This window comes from Microtus ochrogaster, linkage group LG4 (assembly GCF_000317375.1).
Source record: "Microtus ochrogaster isolate Prairie Vole_2 linkage group LG4, MicOch1.0, whole genome shotgun sequence".
NCBI lineage: Eukaryota > Metazoa > Chordata > Mammalia > Rodentia > Cricetidae > Microtus > Microtus ochrogaster.
Window position 1 is genome coordinate 49,565,016 of NC_022030.1, and position 21,580 is coordinate 49,586,595.

General features: G+C 40.8%; 1 protein-coding gene across 2 annotated transcripts in view; it reads left to right on the forward strand.

Annotated features, from left to right (window-relative positions):
- Pid1 (phosphotyrosine interaction domain containing 1) overlaps positions 1-15,931 on the forward strand; it is a 229,421-nt gene extending 213,490 nt beyond the window's left edge. For both annotated transcript variants that reach the window (XM_026786339.1, XM_026786340.1), the window contains one exon: positions 13,702-15,931. In XM_026786339.1, the coding sequence (XP_026642140.1) occupies positions 13,702-14,178 (477 nt within the window). In that variant the 3' untranslated portion in view covers positions 14,179-15,931. The remainder of the gene's footprint in view (positions 1-13,701) is intronic.
- The last annotated feature ends 5,649 nt before the right edge of the window (positions 15,932-21,580 follow it).

A 21,580-nucleotide genomic window follows, 5' to 3' on the forward strand; every position in this document is an offset into this window, starting at 1 on the left:
AGGACAGTGAGCTTATAATTCGCAATCCTAGAGAAGCTAAATGAGAACGTGAATCCAAAGACAAACATATAGGCATCCCCCTGAATATTAACCTTGTTACTTTTGTTTTAATCAAAATTTATGGAGAATTTACTTCCTAATGCAGTTGGAAGAATAAAAGCAAAGAATTGCACACCTAAATGGTCACTGAGGACTAAAGTCCCACAGAGCTCACTGATCTTGAGATGGGACATTCTATTCCAAGATTTCTAATGACCTCTCCTTTGTCTCTAAGGTGTCTCTGTGTAGGCATATTGTGTACACATGGCAGCATACATGTACATGTTATATAGATTAGGCTCAGGTGCAGTGCTTATGTAGAGGGGCCACAACTTCACAGGACCTTTCCAAATATACCACCTTCTGGCAACTACAAAAAGGTATTATCAGTAAGGATCCATGCGCAATTCAATAGAGTACAAGAACCTCTCGAGATGTACAGTCTGTCTGAACTTATAAGGGGCTTGCAGCGACAGCAATCTTGAGCTTTCTGTGTGCATCATAGGACCAGGATAGCACCAGAACCCTGCTGGAGAATCTATCCATCCCTTTTGACAATTAGAGAATTCCCCAGGGCTTTCTTCTGTCATGGCCCTCTTGTGACATTGTGATGATGTGGAGGGAGATATGTGCTCTAATTGGGAATTCATAGGCAAAGATGATGTACTGTTGCTTTTCTTCCTGGAGTCCTACAGCCTCTTCTGATACTGCTTCAGGGACCACACTCCTGTGGAGAGCCACAACAGCAGATTACCTGAACACTGGGGTCTCTTACATTAGAGGAAGTTTTATAGACAAATGACTTTACCATTTGGGCATGTTTCCATAGTTACAGGGCTTTGATTCCATGGAGTTCATTATCCATGTGAGGTGCATGCAGATGAAAATGTATGTATCTAAATATAGTATACGTCTATGTCTAAGTGTGTATCTAATTTATACATAAATACCCCCAAGGTAATAATGAAGTAATGTAGTTCTTAGGGTACGTGGTGCTTCCAGGAAATATGATTTAACACCATGCCCCTGGGTAGTACAGCAAACATTTTCAGAGTTCTATGTGTTCTGTGTATAAATGGCTTTATGTGATCTCCCCCTCTTAATTAAAAATAGCACAACTGGTTAAACTTATAAAAGAAATTACAATATGTCTCCCATGCAATAGTAAATTCCTGTGTACCTGGTCCCCTAATCCTCAGCTAGTAGGTCATCACAATCCATCCGGGGAAATGATTGTTTTATGTTGTGTTTCTGCTTTTCTGCTGATATTGCCTTGCGATTCACATGAATTTCTGCTTCTGATCGAGATTGCCATTATCATTCGTTTTATCTATCAGCTTCTGATCGAGATTGCCATTATCATTCGTTTTATCTATCATCATTCTGGACATTCTGGGCCATCAAGGGAGATTTGAAACAAAATGAAATACAAACATTGGAAAGAACAGATAAACAGTCTTTGTGGAAACGAGAGTCAGAGAAATTGAATGGGTCATTTACAAGGGAAGCAATATGGATCACCAAAAAGCACACAAAATACTCCATCTTATTGGTAACTAAAACAATAGCAGGATAACGCTTTTATTTGTCAGTTTAGTGAAGCTGGTAACAAGATGGCTGCCCTTGTTGAAAGTATCTGGTCCCTGGAAAGACTTTCATGTAGTTACAGGATATGACATGGATTAGATGTCCTGCAAGGCAATTAAATATGCATATCCAAATCTTAAACATGTTCATGTTCATTGCTACAGCGAAATTGCTCACAGGAATTTGCCATAGGTAACATGTCTTTTTGTGTTACTAAAGACTTTGAAAAAATCTCATGAAATTATAGAATCCTCTCCTGGAAAAATGCAAGCATGTGATGCAACCAAATCTGCATTACTCTCTCCCACTGTACAGTGGTTGACAAAAAGGCAGCTACTCATAGCATGTGAATTTCTTTTCATTGTTCCTAAATCCCAAGTACTGTTACTGTGACAATTGGAAGAGATCCGTACAGTTCAAATCTGTGTAACTTTGTATTTAATAGAATCCATAAGTAAAATTGTGTCCAAATAATTGTATTCCATTATATTCTTATTTATTTACTTTAAAAATATTGAGACAAGTAGCTTAAGTAGCCCAGGCTGGTGGGGAACTTTCTATGTAGTAGATGATCCTAAACTCCTGCCCTTCCTACCTCTGCCTCCTGAAAAGACTGGAATTATAAGCAAGGTGTATGTAACCACACACTAATATACTTCATATCAATAAAAAGGGAAAAGTGTCAGGATCCAGTCTAAAGTTGGGATGAGTCTCATTAGTGTTCTTAACCCAAAGATCTTCATTCTTTCATATATATATAAAGTCTAAGCAATGCCCTTGAGGTAGATTAGCTGTCTATACTTACTGTCTACTGCCTACTGCCTGATAACAAGCCATTAGAAAGCACTCCTAGCACTATAAATCAAATTGGCCCACAACACTGTATTTTTCAGGATAAGAAGGGCTGGAATAATGAAATGAAATACACCATTCTTTCATTGAGTTTTTCTATCAGTATTCTATCACAGCTAATCCTGAATTTAGGAGTGCATTCCTAAAATTTCCACAGCCTTCAAAATAGTGCCGCAAGCTCGGCAACTAACACTCAACACATGAGCCTCTGGAGAACATTGCAGATCCAAAGCATAGCACACCCTCCTCCCCTGTTTGAGTCTGTCCTGCTTATCCTTGATGATTTTTGGATGACTGACAGGCAGGTAGCACATCCTTGCAGCATCTGTAGCCAGACAGGAAGGATAGGAAGGGTGACCAGAATAAAGGAATCCCAGGAAGAAGAAAAACAGAAAGTCAGTCACCATCTAGACGCAGAAGAAGCAAGATGAGAATACCTTACTGAGAAAAGGTTCCACGCCACATGGCTAAACATAGATAAGAAATATGGGTTAATTTAAGTTGTGAGAGGTAGTTAGTAATAATCCTGAACAATAGGCTAAATAGTTTATAATGTAAGCCTCTGTGTGTTTCTTTGGGACTGAATGACTGCAGGACCAGATGGGACAGAATCTTCTGTATACAAACCCTGACTCTCTCAGTGTGTAATTGCCACCATCATCATAAATATCCATAGCCAGATAGCCCTCATTTGGTTGACAGGAGAGCCTTCAGGCTGTTGTTGACTATTTCATTCTGTCTTTCCACTTTCTGGCAAAGTTCAATGTTCTGGAATGGTCTCCAAGTTTTAACTGTTAGGTTTAGGACTGGTTCTCTCCAGGCATGGCTTTTTTGCTGTATGCATGCTACTGTTCACAGGGCACTGGACACAGCGAAAAAACATGTATATGTGTGTGTGTAAGCACCCGTGTGGACAAAATCTACCTATATGTTGATACCAGTGTCAACCTGTCTGTCTATCAAAAGCCATGGATTTGTGCAAATTACGCATAACCCCCAGAATTTTGCCTTCTGTATTGACTTCCAAAAGTGAGAGACCTAGTTCTTCATTTACTGGTTTAACTTGCAATTCTAGTAAGCACAAAACAGGTGCAGGGTCACGCATATTCACTGCTTTCAAAAGCAAACAGCACATAGAATTCCACATTGCCTCATAGCTTTTCCTGCTCAAGCCTGAGGACAGGAACATCACTTGGGCGTTTTGTCCCCTCCTCTCTGGCTGCACATTTCCTTTGCAATCCCATGGGACTTCCTCGGTTTTGTTTTGATTTCACTTTGAACTCTTTCTCCCCCTTCCTGTGGCCTGCATTAATCTCAGCTTCCCTTATTCTGGATGCCACAACTGTGTGGAATGGTGTTCTAAAAGCTATCATTTCCCCAAGTGGGTACCCTGTTCTCACATCACTGTGAGATTTAATTCCCATTACCAGCCACCCCCTGTTGGAAACAAGTCCTTGTTCTTTCTGGATTTTCTTTTTCCTAACTGAGCAAATTCATAAAAATATGAGCTTTTACTTCTTCTTCTTGCTCTTATAGAGCAGTAACTTTTTGGTCTGCTATAATTTACATTATAATATAGCCAATAAGTCATTCTCTATGAATAAATTTGTTTTTATAGTATGCTATAGTTCATATAATATGCTTTTGTAATAACATCTTAGATGATTGTAATATACTTTATCAAACTGCTTTGTTTTGTATGAGCATGAAAGCTTTTATGAGTTTTATAATTATGAGTGATGATGTAATGGGTAAAGTCGCAATAGTGCATTTTTATATTGATGAGACATCTATAGCATTGCTAAGGCAGAAGGCAGGAGGGAATTCCATATTAACAGTCCCATTAAAGTGTCACACCAGTCTTCAATCCAATCATCAAAAAACCAGAGTGACCGCTTCCCCTATTCTTGTTATCAAGAAAGCAAGCAAGGAGTAGTATACTGGAGGGAAAGGAAGGGGGAAAAATAATAGAATTATACCCCAAAAATAATAAACAATTCTTTGAAGGAGTAAAATAAGGAAGGTGATTAAAAAATGGAAGACCAAACTAGGTGTGGCTTTTATAATATTTCTGCTCCATCTTCTGTGATTCTCTGTGAGGTTTAAGTATAAAAGTCACATTGTAGGCATATCTGTTGAGGTTGGGCACAGTTTCTTATTCTCTGCCTTTTGACTGAATGTGGCTCTCTCTAATAGTCTCCACCTGTTGTAAAAAGGAGCTTCTTTGAGACGGAGTGGGAGCTGTACTTACCTGTGTGCATAAAGATAAGCATTTAGAAATTAAATTGATTTAGGAAAAAGACCATTGTAGGGTATCCTCTCAGGAGTAGAAGTCGTTTTGAAAAAAGGGGAATAAAAAAAATCAAGTTAGAACAGAACAAAACCAAAGCTTCAGTGAAAATTTGTGCCAAGATTTTCATTTGAATTTGTCCTTACTGCTCTGGAATCCATGGCAAATCATGGTTGGTTACTAGTACCTTTCCTTTTTGTTGTCCTACCTCCATAGGACAAAAATTAAGAGCTATGGACCTTATATACATTTGCTTTGTATATTTATCACTTCTTAACACAATATTGTACCAACGTTAGTCTTTTCAAACATTGAGTGCCTTATGTGGTCTATTTCTGATAAGCTGTATGCCAAGGAAAATGAACTGGAAAAAGTTCCAAGGGCTGAGACCGGGGACATTTTCTTCCCCATTGCAGTGCCCGTCCCCTGAAACCATTCCTCAGAGTAATTCCCAAGCAGTGTGCCTGATACTGATTTAGCATTAAGAAAACATGACCCTTCGAGGACCTGCCTATAGCAGGCTTCTGAACGTCAGTCTCACTTCCAGCAAGTTCCACCGATGAGAAGGAAGAGGGTGAAATGAAAGCCTTGTCATGAAATAAATTGTTCTGGTGCCGCTGGGTGGAGCAGCTCTGGGTCTGGACCACTCTGAGGTCAGCTTTCCAGATGGGACCTGCTGAGGAAATGTGGGTTTTAGTGTGGCGTCCTTTTTATTAAGTGTCGTTGTCTTCAGGGGTACACTTTGGTGCCCTTTAGATTAATTGCTCCCATCTTTGACAGTGACAGTGACAATATTTCCAGGCTTCACACATCCAAGATCCAAATGACGGGATAAATTGCACATCAGAATGGCTGGGTACATGCAAGGTAGGATGTAAAAATCTAATCCATCTGCTTTACTGAAACAACTTGATATCATATATATAACACAAGCAAGTTTGCCAGCCTAAACATGTAATTGTGAGGCACACGCTGTGGTGAACAGCAGAGCTTCACATGCATGACTTCATTGCAGTTAAAATAGAACTTAATTATTCCTAGATATCTAGTCTTATTTAATTTATTACCCCCATAGTATACATTTACGTTACAATATATCCCTCAGTAAAGTTCCCACGAATCTGATTTTAGGTTTTGTCAACAGAATCCATGAAAATGTTGAAGCTATAAAATATTCCTCATATCTGTGACCTTAGGAAAAACTACTAAATATTTCTCAACAAGGGCTTGAGCATAAATAGGCTATGGATAAATATTCACTTGAAAAAATTATTGCTTTTAGTATTGTTGGTACTGTCGTAAATAGTACCAACAGATACCTTGAGGGATATACAGCCTTGCAGGGAATGGGACCAGATCTACCTTCCTTATGAATATTGGTTTGCTTGACTCAGACATATCTGACTTAGATGCTAGTCACAATCAAGAAGAGACCTGCACAGCAACCCAATGCTTGTCTAATCAGCTGGCAACTGTAGTGCACTCAAACTCATATGGACTCTCCACCATTACAAGTACTTATGCTATGACTCATAGAAGTTAGATCATGAAGTTACATGCTGAGTTACAGGGTTATTCTTCTGCAAGTTGGGAGATGTAGACCCAAGTTCTACTTGTGTTTATTAGTGGACCCTGAAGCATCTGCTGACTTCTCATTGGAAAATGGGTGATTTAGTTCAGATCAGCAGTTTCTACTGTGGTTAACAATAGATTTATATTTTCTATCATATATGCTATGCTTTGAACTATTTCCTTGCCCCCCAAGCCTCAACCTGTCAATGAAATTTATTATTTGCTAAATTATATGTAGGCATGCCACGGGAAAGTATCAGCAAACACATTTTAAAGCCTTTTTGGAACATTAAAAATAGTTAAGAGATCAGTTACTCCCTTGCACTATTTTCCTGAGTTACTCTGGAACTCAGTCTGCAGATAGACTTGAATGGAGATGTCTCAACTCTTGGGAGGGTGACACCTATGCCAGACAAGGCCCTTCAGGGGAACCTGCTGGCTGCCTGCTGGTTACCCACTGGCCTCTTGACCTCCTCCTGTCTGGGCAGATCATCTATGAGAGGACAGACGGAATGCAGCTGATGGTAGCAAGGGTTCGAAATCCTACTGTCCAACGTTAAGTCCCAGCCCCCATCTGGCTTGGACAAATTGCTTGATTTCTCCATAGGCTCCTAGTCTATAGAAACAAGGTAATAATATTCCTTACATGTGGAGTCATAATGAAGGGTCATGATCTGCATAAACATTTCACCACTAACCTTGTATAAAGGAAGCCCTGGGTGACTGTCACCATCTATGGTCCAATTGCTGTTGTTGCTTTTGAGTCATGGGATTCAGGAACTATTTTCAGTTACTACCTTTTGGTCTTCACTCACCATTCTTCTAGAATCTTCCATGCTTATTATTTTGTAGACAAAAATTTCATGGTTTCTACTATGATCATCATTATCTCTTAATACTGCCTTTGCAAATTAGAGCACATGATACATGCCCATAACTGCCAAATCTGTTTGCAGTTTGGGCTGTAAAATGATTGGCGTGTCCAGTGGAATTTTGCTTTTTTTTGTCCAGCAAGAAGAGAGAAGATTCAAGTAAAGGTCTTAAATAATCCCTATGCTTTCTCATTCCCGGTTCTCTGAAGTATGCCAGTGGAAATCAATGTGAGAGCAAAGCAGTGGCATTGGACCCAGGGTTAACAGTAACTCTTGTTTTTCTCGTCTTCTGGCTTGTAACCCAAGGGCTATGAGGCTATCCAGCTACGCTTTCTTCGCCTTCTGTTCTATCATGCTATTTTATATTAGTCAGAGAAAGGCAGTCTCCTACAGAACACAGAGAAACAGCAAGATCTTTCATAGCCTAAGGGGTGCTTCTAGAGAGCTTTTGTTCTCGATGGACCATTTTCTTGTCTTTTCCTTCTTTCCTTCTTTCCTTCTTTCCTTCTTTCCTTCTTTCCTTCTTTCCTTCCTTCCTTCCTTCCTTCCTTCCTTCCTTCCTTCCTTCCTTCCTTCCTTCCGTTCTTCCTTCCTTCCTTTTCTGTTTTGAGAACTCCAGAAGTACACTGGACTGATGCCCAGTTTATAAAGCTGGGCTTATGCAGCCAAGAAGGCCGGAAAACTCTTTGGTTGCAAAGGCGTGTGGACTCTAACATTATTATCCATCCATCTTGCATCCTTGTTAAAGGTCAAGGTCACTACTGTTTGTCTCTTGTCCGATCTAAGCAGAATGAGTTATGTGTTTAGCCTCCAGGAAGGAGGAGTGGTGTTGGCCGAGATGAGGAAAAATCTCAGGAACCGCACCTTGTTTCGCCAGAGCTGAGCAAGACTGGACACGAACGCAGAGCTGGCGAGTGGGTTGGACAGCTCATGCTTGGGAAGGAGAGGTTCCGAGGACAGCGGCTCTGTGGTTGCTGTCAGCACTGCAGACATGCTATGGCTCCCTCTCACACACAGCCTCTCACTGCCACGTGTTCGAAATGTCCTCAGACAGTCTCCTCAATTGGGCCTGTACAAAGCTCACTGTCCCTCACTGCAGATACCATTTGGGGTGGGAGTTTACGCCATCAAGTGACACACGAGGACAAGTTTTCCTTTCTCTGCTATTTGTTTATCGCTCTTAGAATGATTCATTTACACTTGGTTTTTTACCCCACGCCTGTCTCTGACCACAGAAGAGATTCCAGTGTTCATGAACTGAGCCTGACTAGCTCTTAATCCTTCTGAATGCTGCTGCTCCTGTCATCTTACAAGTCTCTTTATTCATTCCCCCCTGGAAAGTAAAGAACAAAAGAGAGAGAGAGAGAGAGAGAGAGAGAGAGAGAGAGAGAGAGAGAGAGAGAGAGAGAGAGAACAAGTTTGGATAGATTTAGTGACCAGTTTTGAAATATGGAATTTTTTGTAACTCTGTAGCCCCAGAAGATTGTACCTCTTACGGTCAGGGCTTAAAAGAAGCCCATTCATCAAGGAAACATTCATCTCTTTGGCACATACCCTCTCTCTCATCACCTGCTTCTGACACTGTTTACAGCTGTGCTGGTGGTAGCACACACTGAGCCTTGTGTTCCCAGTGCCATGCAACAGAGAGGATGGCAAGCCTGGCAGGCCTCTGTGGAGGGTAGCTAGGGCATGGAATGTTTTCCCGATATAGATTTCGAGCAAGCCCCTGTGACGTTGCTGACGTAGGTGTATACACATACAATGCTCCAATGCTCTAGGATTTCATTTTGCCAATATCTAGCTACTTCTTGACCCAGTATATAGCAGGGGTGTAGTTGCATACACAGTTGCTATCCCCACCAGTGAGAGTAAGATTCTATCACAATTTGAGCCAACTTTGAAGCTAACTTGATTTTTATTGGGGTGCACCCAAGAGCTGGCCAGTGACTGCCTCTGAAGTCAGGTTAAAGAGAGCAGCCCCAAATCGCTTTCTTGGATCCCTTTTAAGGAGTAAAATCAAGAGTAATTGCAAAGTAGGCTTAGATAAGAGAGACGATGGGGCAATAAATAAATGCAGAAAAAAATCAAAAGACATGTGGTTACCATGTGGTTAGGGAGGGTTCAGAGATTGTTAGGGAGGGTGGAGAGTCAGGAAGGGTAAGGATGTTCTATAAAACAAGTCAAGATCATGGTTGGGGAAGGTCAGATTCCAGGAAACAGAGAGAACTCAGCTTTTACAGTAAATAGAAACTTAATTTTAACAAAACACATAATTGCTCCTGATTTCAAAATGGAGTCAGGGAGGTTCCTTAGAGTGTCACTGAATTTTGGGTATTTTGAGAAAATTAATTAATTTTTTAAATTCTTTAAATTGACAGATTATAGCTGTACATCTTCACAGAGTGCAGGAGGATAATTTTGTTCATTTTTACATTGAATAGCTATCAGATATTTATAAATAGTCCAGATGTTTAACATTTATTATTTTTTCATGATAACAATAGTCAAAATCCTGTCTTTAAGCTGTTTTGGGCTATCTGTTTTACAATACATGTGACTGCAATCACTCTTATATACAGTAGTATATGTAATATTTGATTTATTCTGTCTAGCTGTCGCTTTGCACTCTTGAACCGGGTCCTCCCCCTCCAACCCTCCAAGCTTCTGCTCTCTATTTCTGCAAGTTTGGCCTTTTTAGATTTCACATTCTTGTCATTTGTGAGAGTTGCAAAAAAATGAATAACATGTTTATTTTAAAACGTGTCTGGATATATGTGAATCTGGAAGAGTTTCTAAAAGTGCCAGACAATTGAATCTCGCTAGTCATGTGGCAAGGCTAACTTCATCTTAGATGCCTGTGACCATCTAAGGACAGAGGTAGTGAGAACATGGAGGGACAGCAAGGACAAATGGGGATGTCTCTGTCTCTCATCCAATAGCAAAAACAGTCAGTGGACATTCAGACTCTATGTCCAGTTCTTCACAGATCAACAAGCTGTTACTCACACCCCACACATTTTATGTACAAGGTATGTTCCTACTACTATCTGAATGATTCTGGGTACGTCTCCTGCTTATGTATAAATTCGGCCCTTTATGTAACGAGATCCTATTAAAAATACCAGTTGTCGATGAATTTGATAGATTTGATGCTTTTACCATCGCGTATGACACAAACATCCTTTATAGCTCCTCAGTTTACTCGGGTTTGATTTTGCTGTGGGCATATGTGATGACTTGACACCTTTGGCAATGCTACTTGATGGCTCTTTTCTGTCATTGGTGAAAGTAGACACTAGTTTACCCAGAATAAATTCTACGCATTATGTTTTACCACAGTGCTTTAAAATTCCCTTTGTAAATATCTATGCATTATTACATAGCTTTTATTATTGTCTCATCAAAACCTTGAGTGTCTAATCTGTTCCATTCTTCAGTGAACAAACTTCCAAAATAAAAGTATTTTCCTTAAAAATCCTTACCTTATGGATGATAAGCATTCATAAGGAGAGTTACATTTTTTTTTGGCTGGCTGCCAGAATTTTATTACTAGAAAATTGCTTTTGATTTGAGTAAGTCATCTACAGCTTTTAATGAAGCTTTTGAAAAAGTACCTTTTAATTTTCTTACAGTTGAATTCTCTGTATAACTTAAAAAAAAATGTGTGTGTGTGTGTGTAAATGCACTGAAAGTTAATCAAAAAAATTTCCCTTCCTACAGACTATCTTTCTTTCTATCTAACACTAAAAATGACATCTTAAGCCATTTTTCATAGTATTTTTATTGATTATTTGGAAATATCACATCATAAACCTGGAGCACATTCACTTCTCAGTCCTCCAGATCTGTTCCCTCCACCCTTTAAGACCCCTCCCCCCAAAAGAAAAAACAAAACACAAAAAAATAAAATAACAAATAAACCAAGTCCAATTGGTGTTGCTCGTATACTCACTGAAGGATGAGTGACTTGGTGGCCAGTCCCTTAAAGAAAACTGAGTTCTTCTCGACTCCCATCCCCACCAGGAACCATCAGTTGTGGAGAGCTACACTTCAGCATCCTTATCCTTGCATTTTAAGCAAGTTTTGAGTATATGCTTCAGTAGTATTAATGCTGGCAGATGTTCTAGTGCCATCACCTCCACTGAACAACATAACTCTTCCAGGCTTATAAGACAGAAGCTCAGGACCTCTCAAGCAAGAGCAGCCATTGCTGTGCGCCATGCCTCCGTCTCTCAAGACTCTCGTTTCCGTCTCTGTGATTTTCACTGTTTTAATATGAGATAAATCACAGTGTTTATCTATTTTATTTTATTGCACACTAATATACTCAGAGTTTATCCATGTGGTAGTATATGTAAGAATTCCCTCCCCTTGGTACAAAGTAATATTCCATTGTATGTGTGTATTCACTTGTATGACACTGCATATGTGGGCTCTTTCCACATTTTAACTTCAGGCATAATGGGTTCCGTGAACATGAGTAGACAAATTAAAATCATTAAAATCCTGCAATTTGCTCTTTTGAGAAGAAAGAATGAATGAGTCATATCAAAATGAAATCAAAGTATGGTTTAACTTTTTTTTGATGAACTTCTGTAGTGTTTGATCAAGGTTGAATATATTCATGATTAAAGGCCAGTCCTCTAATTGGCACTGTTGGGATGTGGCAGTACTTTGGAGAAGGTAGGAATTAGTAGGGACGTGAGATATATCTCATGTGAACCCCTTTGTAGTTCTTAAGAGAAGGTTGTAAAAGACTCAAGCTTAGCTGTCCCTGTTCCCTTGTCTTTTCTGCCCCCGCTCCGCATCTAACTTCTTCCTTTTCGTCAGACTTTTTCATGGGGACCACCAGCTCCACGGTAATGACATGGAGACTTATTACTAATTATAAAATCTCAGCTGATAGCTTAGGCTTGTTTTTAGCTAGATCTTATAACTTAAATTAACCAATTCTACACAACTTTACATTGTTCATTAGTTGACCACTGTAGGTTTTTTGTTTGTTTGTTTTTACTCTTTGGAGGCCCAGCTCACAAATGGATGGAGACTCAATCTTACTTATGAATACCTGGTCTTAGCCTGGCTTATTTCTAGCCAGATTTTCTTAAATTATCCTGTGTACCTTTTGTCTCTGGACTTTTACCTTTCTCTATTCTATATGTCTTTCTTTCTTTCTTACTCTGAGACTGGTTGCGCGACTGTGTGGCTGGCCCCTGGTGTCCTCCTCTCCTCTTTTTCTTTCTTTTTTCTTTTTTTGGCTCATCTCCCTCTTCTCTTTCTTTGTTCTCTCTGCCAGCCAGCCCTGCCTCTTTCTCTCTCCTGCCTAACGATTGGCCCTTCAGGTCTTTATTAGACTAAGCATGTGGTTTAGGCAGGCAATGTAACACAGTTTCATAGAGTTAAACAAATGAAATATAAAAGAATGCAACACATCCTGGCATCATTAAACACATATTCCACAGCATAAAAGAATGTAGCACATCTTTAATATTCCACGACAGACCACTTGGGTTTCCTTCAGTTCTTTGATGTCTACGTTTCAGGGGTAGCAGGTCTACCTGTCCTGATGAGAAAAGCAATAACATAGACCTCTGGGTATGTTACGAACAGAGGCAGATGCGGTCAGAGGACAGCAAATGGAAGTCAGTTCTCTCCTTCCATCACGTAGGTTCAGGGACTGAACTCAGGTCTTCAGGCTTGGCCACAGGTGCCTTTATACAGCTAAGTTCTTTTGCTTTCTCCCAAGCTTTTTAAAAAAGACAGTATCTAAATCTTTTGGAATGATTTTCCCTCCTTTGAATAGTGCCTAGCTAGCTATCTGATAACCTTGCATTCTAGCTTTCCCTAGTCTCTCAGCTACAGTCATTTAACCAGATACCCTTCCTTTCACAAACTGTTTAGCTTGAAAAGCAAAACATTGTTGTATTTTTAAAACTTCTCAGTGGAAGGGGGAAATCATGCTTCAGGCTGTAATTTGAACAGAACACATTTTTGTGTCTTTGGTATTTGCTGGAAGCAAACAGCATAAAGGAAATCAGAAAGGGAAGGATTTGCAGAGAGGATTCAGCCAAGAGATAAGCTTCATAAAGGCTTTGTTTTGCAGATGCGCCGGCCTCCTGGTTTCCTGCTGTCTTTGAGCTCTAGCTCACATTTCTGGCTGAATGAAAGTAAACTTCTAGTGACCTCTGATTTCAAAGAAATGCCAAATTAAATGAAAGATCATCATCATTGTCATTTTTTAATTTAAAAGGGGTTTGGAAGAGGGAAGGAGTTCTCCAGGTATTAGATTTTAAAAAGTCCAACTCTGTTTAAAGAAGTTCAATACATTTGCCCTGGAGGAAACTTGCTAGGAAGAAAAGTAAGAAATTCTGCTTCCAGGAGTGGCTCTGCCACTTTGGTGTACATCACATGTCTTGTCTCTTAGCTTTTCCAAGTGAGCTCAGTGCGCCATGCTGACCTCCCCCTTTCCTTCCTGTCTCCCGTCTGCAGGTTACCTATCTGGGGAAAGTCTCTACCACAGGCATGCAGTTTTTATCTGGCTGCACGGAGAAGCCGGTCATTGAGCTCTGGAAGAAACACACTCTGGCCCGAGAAGATGTTTTTCCAGCCAATGCCCTCCTAGAGATCCGTCCATTCCAAGTCTGGCTTCATCACCTTGACCACAAAGGTGAGGCGACGGTGCACATGGATACCTTCCAGGTGGCTCGCATCGCCTATTGCACAGCTGACCACAACGTGAGCCCCAACATCTTCGCCTGGGTGTACAGAGAGATCAACGACGACCTGTCTTACCAGATGGACTGCCACGCCGTGCAGTGCGAGAGCAAGCTGGAGGCCAAGAAGTTGGCGCACGCCATGATGGAGGCCTTCAGGAAGACTTTCCACAGTATGAAGAGTGATGGGCGGATCCATAGGAGCAGCTCATCTGAAGAGGCTTCCCAGGAACTAGAATCTGATGATGGCTGAAGGAACTTGAGATGTTCCAGCGAAGGCAGCATTTGGACAAGGAGTTTCAGAAGACAGATGCATCTGCAATGATTCAACTTTGGTATGAAAAGACTGCCAAAACTCTTGGCTGACCATGCTTTTTAAATTCAGAAGAGCAATTCTAAATCTAAAGAAATGTATCATTAATTACGTGACGTTGATATCTGCTGCTGCTGTGACCATGAGGAGAGTGGGCGTGTGGACGAGGAGGAAAGTTCCAGACTGTTTTCTTGGGTTTTTCTCCTATTTCAACATTTCCGGGTGGGAGATCTCCATGCCTATTTTCACCATTCTCAGGCAAATGCTCTGTGGCTGTAGTCTGATGGACTGTTCCGATCTGCCTTATGAAATCCAGCAAGAATGTTAGCAGCATCTCTGTGATCCCTAGGCGGGCGGGCGGCGTGGGGAGGTGATGCTGATGTGGAGGCTTCAGGATGGAAAGGACTTGTCCCGGTGACTGACGGATTGCTCCTCCTTGCTTGGCATGTTGGCAGATGCTCTCCTCAGCACATGAATCAGCACAGCTTGGATTAAGCTTTACAACTAACAGCACGCTAGATGGCAGATAGTTCACAGTTAAAGATAATGCTTTGATTTACACGAGTATACCAAGTAGTACCCTCCTCTTGTATTCACTTCATCTATTTTCTTAGAATCCTTGCAACTAATGATCATTTCTCTCCTCCTGTCCCCCCGCCCATGTTTCTCCTTCTTCCAGCCTCCCCAAAAGGGATGGAGGCTCAACATACTGCAGGACTCCAACAAAGAAGAAATAACAAATTAATTAAATGAACAGTCAGCAAACCTACCAGGACTCTCAGACATCAGACACCCTAGAGAAAAGGGGGATGGGTGGCCAGCGTCTACAGAGGTTTCCCTTTATAAAAGTCCTGGTTTGTAGTAGCTTACATCGTTACTACACTGTTGGATGACTCTTTCATGGATGTTTTAAACTTTGACATGACATCGCCTGGGAAGTCTTGCTCTATTATTCAGCATTGAACTCAAGAAGGGAATGAGTGAAATCAAGTCTGTGTAGAAATCCCACGTCTATCTGGAAACTTATAAAGGAAAATGTGATCTTGTTGTCCTAAAGTCAATAATATCTTAGAGTCAGAATGATCCCTTTGAACATCAGTTCTGAAGAAAAATTCTCACTGATAGCTTGAGATCTCTCAATTTTAAGATCTTTGCATATCATAAAGGATCATGGAACGTATTTGTTAAAATATACACATTTAAGATGAATAGACACATTAAGAGGGTACATGAAACACTTTTTTCAAGTGATATTGCCCCTTTAAAAGGTGTGTTTTACTTCTCGTGATGTTAGGGGCAACAGGGCACCTTAGAAGCCTTAAGAGAAAGCTAATATAATCCAGACAGCAATGGTGTTGGTATTTTTGATTTGTGTACCTGTGTGTCCATGTATGTGTTTGTGTGTGTGTGTGTGTGCGCACACGCGCACACGCTTGTGCGTATGTCCCCCATGTGGGTACAGTTTCAAGGCATGTACAATAAGCATGGAGTTGTATTGGTGAGGACTCACCTCCTGAAGATATGCTTGTTGCATTATGACATATGTAAACTATTCTTTAGATAAATGCATTCACTCTTTAATAAAAATATGTTTGTGTTAATAAAGCCAGGGTGTTTCATACTTTATATGAACTTCCCCTTTTTTAAGCAATGGAAATTTGATGTGTAAAATAAACCAAACTTGGTAAACAGGGCAAGTTTATCTTTTTGTTTTTTAAATTGATCGTATATAGGGTAGTTTTTGTGTTTACAGATCTTTTTAGATCTGTAGATTTGTCTTTCATAGCTGGCTGCTCCTTAATTGAGGTAATAATGTTATTAACAGTGTTGATCTTTTTTTCTTAATGGATGCACTGATTTCAGAGAAGAATGCTTGTAATCCACTGCTGTTTAAAACCCCTTGTGCATCTTTGTAGAACCCTAACATGAGCTCTCTGCCAACACAAATTCCCAAACAAGCCAAATTAAGAAATATCTAGGTTTAATGGGATTCCTGTGTTCTTAGGTGGCCCCAAGGGGGAACCAGGAGGCCATGATGCAACCACAGGAGGAAGGAAAAGGGACCACATGTTTCTCTTTTGGGAGTTCACTTAAATACTTTGTGGGAGTGGTCCCCCTTCTGGGTTTTGGAGTCCAGATCAATACAACTCTCAGGCTCAGGGCTGGGGTCTATGCTTCCAGCTTAACACCATCCTGAATTCCTGAAAGGCAAGCCAAGCGTGAATCCTTTGGAGAATGGATACTAATGTCTCCCCAGGCCATGAGATCTCAGAATGGGCCACATTAATACAGCAAAGAAGCTGGCTATGGAGAAATGTCCTTCATGGAATTGGGAATGAACAGAAACAAGGCTTTGAAGGAGAAAATGTGAGTGTCTGCTGAACAGATGGGATCAAGTGTGGATTACTACCTCATCCTGCTTGGAATGGCGCTTCTCTAGTGTTGCAGTTCTCCCAATTTCATGTTCACACTCTTGTCCTGGAATTTAAAAGGAATGAAAGAGTGAAGAAGGGAGGGAAAGGTGGAAATAAGAGAGAAGGGGAGAGAGGAAGCAGGAAGGAAAGTAAGAACGAGAAGGAAAAGAAAAAGGAAAGAACCCAGCCATACCATCTGAAAACAATGTCCCCTTCCTTTCTCAGTAATCACCCATCAGAATCCCTGTATACACAAGGGTAATTCATTAAAAAAGAGTATTGCTAGAATTCGGTCTTGAGCACAAAGCATAATATGCTATGTGAGTGGCTGGGATAATATCAGCATGTAAGTAATTGAAAGATAATAATATGTTATTTTTGAAAAAGCTAATGAAATTGTCTAGGCTTCATTGTCACCCTCTCAAATGAGCCTGCCTTTCTTCCTGTTCTAAGTGTTTCCTGTCCCCTTCTGTACCACAGTCTCTGCTAGCAGCCACAGGCATTAACTCCCACTCAAGTCCAGCAGATGCACTGGTAATATGAGGGTGGGGGAGGGGTACATTAAAATCCTAGATCTTCTGTATCCTTGGCCAAGGGTGAGCCAGGACTTGTACTGAGATCCCCTTGAGGGGTACAAGGTTGTTACTGTGTTCAGGCAAGATCCTTCTTCTCTGGGTTTCATTTCTTAGTGAAGCCTAGCTTATTTTAAGTTAGAATACTAAAACATTCTAAATGAACTTTTTTCTTTTTATTTATTTATTTATTTATTTATTTATTTATTTATTTATTTTGCTATTTGTTTTTGAAGTGCTTAACAGAGGCAGAATTTTAAAAGCCAAGGTCCAAGAGATTTTGCTGAAGCACAAATAACATAAAATCTTGATCAAGTTATTTTCCTCGCTGTGGACAATGGAGAAAGTTCTCTGGTTAGCCTACACAAGATGGCCCTTTGAGTTTGTTTTCACTAGGACATACTAAAATGAAACAGAGACCTGAGGAGAAGAGTCAGCAGTTAAGAGTGATTGCTAATCATGCAAAGGACCCAAGTTTCATTGCCAGACCCTGTATCCTATGGGTCACAAACACATATAAATGAACTTGCCATGGGATCTGATACCCTGATATGGCTTCTATGGGCACTAAATGCACATAAAATAATGTGAACCCTAAATAATAACAACAAACTCTTTAAAGCTAGGCTTTCTGCTACAGGATTTTGTATGTTATTCACTATGGTTTCCAACCACACATTTATTTATATATTTATTTATTTATATATTTATTTATTTATTTATATAATTATGCAAATGTCTATTTAAATTGTGGGTTATCTTTAAGATGGTGGAAATGGTCTTTTTGTTGTTATTGTTCATGTTTTATCTCCACTTCTATGGCAGACGCCAGGAGAACCTAATTAAGTTTGTTAGAGGGCAGCCAAATGGATGGAAGGATGCATAGGTGGAGGGATTAATCACCATGTCCTGGATTATAGCTTTGAGGGTAAAACCCTGGAAGGATGAAGGCTCCCTAGAGTTTTCTTTTCCTAGTTGCCTCAAAGATGTGTAAACTGCTTTTTACTTAAGCATTGGCTCTTGCCTAATTGTGGAAATAAATTGAGGATGTATGTAGAGATGGGGAGAAAAATAATGTTAGATGAACCATACAGCTGAAATATAATATGCATGACCCAAAGAAACAGACAGATAAGACAGTGCATGGTATCTGTGCCTAGCAGATTAGAGAACACTGGTTGTGTAGTGGCTTCTGCTGGTTGCTATGATTTCTGTCAATGGGATGGTGAAGGAGGACACCTTGCCATTCTCAGTGTGGTGTTGTAATAGGAGCAGCGGGGCTGCGTCCCCAGCACCCCAGGCCGCCTGCATGGCTAGCTTATGCCCCGAAATAACAACACACAAACTGTATTCATTTAAACACTGCTTGGCCCATTCTCTTCTAGGCTAATTCTCACATATTAATTTAGCCCATTTCTAATCATCTGTGTATAGCACCCCAAGGTGTGCTTACCAAAAAGATTCTAGCCTATGTCCATCCTGGGTTGGAGCTTCATCGCGTGTGCCTCAGAGAGCAGAGCTCTCACCTCTGCCCGCAAGAGTGGAGCATTGTGTCTCTCTGAGGCGTCTGCCCCCGAGAGGAGAGCTGTCGAGTCTCTGAGCTCACTTCCTCTTCCTCCCAGAGTTCTGCACTGTTTACTCCTCCCACCTGTTTTAACCTATCAGGGCAAGCAGCTTCTTTATTTAATTAACCAATGACCTTCCTCCATCAGTGTGGCACCTAGGGATTCAGCTGGCTCACAAGATCATACTATAGACACATTTTATTTCCTTCTGTCCCTTAATGGATTTTCTCTATTTCCTTCTGCTATCTATACTCCCTGCTTCCTAACTTCTGCCTTAACTCTCTGTAGTTTACATCCCAGGCTTCTTCACATGCTCCGTGGTTCATGGTCCACTAATGCGAAGGTTGACAGTAGTTAGGAAACCACATGCATTAGTTATTTTTTGGAGCTGTGTGCCCTGGTGGGCTTCTTGTCACCCTGATGCAAGTTAGCTTGGATCACCTGGGAAGAGACAACCTCAGCTGAGCAAATGCCTCCATCAGATTGGCCTGGGTGCAGTTTTGTGGGGACAGTTTCTTGATTAATGACTGTTGTGGGTGAGGCGAGCCCACTGTGAGCAGTGCCACCCCCTGGAGAGTTGATCCTGGGTTGGTTAAGAAATCAGGTTGAGCGAGCCTTAGAAATGAAGCCAGTAAGCAATATTCTTCTGTGGCTTCTGCCTCAGTTTCTGCCTTGAGTTCCTACCCTGGCTTCCCTCAAAGATGGGCTGTGAGATGGAAACATAGCCAAATAAACTCTTTCTGTGTCAAGTTCTTCTGGGAAGAATATTTTATCAGAGCAACGTAAGGCAAACTAATACACTGTAATAAAACATTCCGACAAGAGCAACTTAGACCAGAAAAAGAGTTTATTTTGCTTATGGTTCCAGGAATAGAATCCATCAAATCAGGGAAGGCATGGCAGGAGAAACATGGGGATAGGAGAAATCAGCACTCAAGAAGCAGAGTGAAAGGCAGGGGTGGGGCAAGAAATCCCAAGTGCTGTGCTCCCCCTCTACCCCAGGAAGGCTCCACCTCCTGAAGGTTTCATCACCTCCCTAGTCAGTTTCACCAACTGGGGACCAACTGTTTAAAGACACAGGTCCATGGGGGACATTTCTCATTCAGACCACAACATTACAGATTATCTCCAGTTTTTCTTACTTAGGTTTTTAGTCAGATGGTGCTGATTTCACGCACAACTTAATATTTCTTAAGGATTTCCAAAGTGAGCTCTTCCCATCTCCCAGAAGACACTGGCCTAATTTTAAGTGAAGATGAAGAACTTTTATGCTATGAGGAGCAACTCCCAAATTCTTATTGATATTCAGCAATTTCTGAGCGATGCCAAGGTCTGACTCTTGGAACAACTTCATGGAGTATATTGTTCAGTAAAATAAAGCACTCGTTATTTTATTTAAGAGTTGTCAGGTGACAATAGTCTCCACTATAAGATATGTATGGTGTAGTGTAAAATACCAGACTTAATAATAAAACCACCTGAAAGAACACAAGCCAACTGCCCAGGGACAAAAATCTAAGCCATCCCAATATGGACAGTTAAAAATAAAACACACTTGTTGAAAATAAATCTAAGACCTGGTCTTGGACTATTTGAGCAAAGCTAGTGTTTGCAAAGAGATTTGGGGGTGTTTATTGTGGAGTTTGCCAACAAAAATCATCTGGGGTTTCTGTATACTTTGCCAAAATTGAGTCCAATAAGAATATGAACCAATTTTTGAAAATTTGTTTTGCAAACATTCTCATATTCGACCTAAATCTTCCCTGCCTTGACTTGGGGTATACTATTAGATGTTGCTCACATGCCCAGAAAATGGAATTTGGGAAATCTGCATGCAAAACACAAAACAAACACTGAAAATGACTGAGCTCCCCCATTTCTCACAGATGCAGAGCCAGCAGTGGAAATAACTGAAATGACACTGGTTTTCTCTGCTCAACAGACTTTGTAGTCTTCTCTTTGTTCATAGACGATTTTTTTCCTTAAACTATCAAGATGCTAAATCAATCTATAGCATTTTAAGTAAGTCAGTCACTTACTGACATATATGCATCAATTATGACAATCTTCGTCAGTGGTGTGATTCATATTTCAAAATCAATATTGTGGACTTTTTCGGGTTAGCATAAGCTTGGGGTCACATTGGCCCAATACTGATTTAAATAATCAACTCTATTTTAATAGCACGGGCCTTCTAAGGTTGACTCCACTTAGCTTAGGCCCTATACAAGGGTCTTTAGTAAATGGAGGCAAGCAGGGATGTTAAAACAGTTTAAGCACCTAGGGCTGGCGCTAGAGGAGGTGGCAGTTTACAGATGAGGGACCCATTTTGTGTCCACTAGCATGCACAGGGAACTTTCTGCCCATTGAGTCTACTTTTTCACATTTCACCTTCAAAACAGAAGCTCTGAATGCTCCCTGCATCCTGGTTCATGGGGAGGGGAAGTGGTTGATATCGGAGCTATTCCTCTTGAGGGTGATCACTTGTTGATTTTTCCTCTTATCTAATTGCCAATCATCAAACCCCACAACCACTTCTTAAAGAGTTGGGGAAGAAATGGAGGTGGCATTTTAAACACACAAACTGTGCCTACAGGCACTACCTCAAGGGACATTCATGTAGGAATATGCCTCCTCTGGTTGAAAGAATGTTCAATCAGAATTCAAGACCAGACACACTGAATGTCAAACACAGGGCAATGCACTACACGACAAGCTTCATCAGCCAAGGGGAGGAGCACCAGGGACTCTGGGGTCATCGTCTGGATGAAAGTCACCTTACCTGACTGCA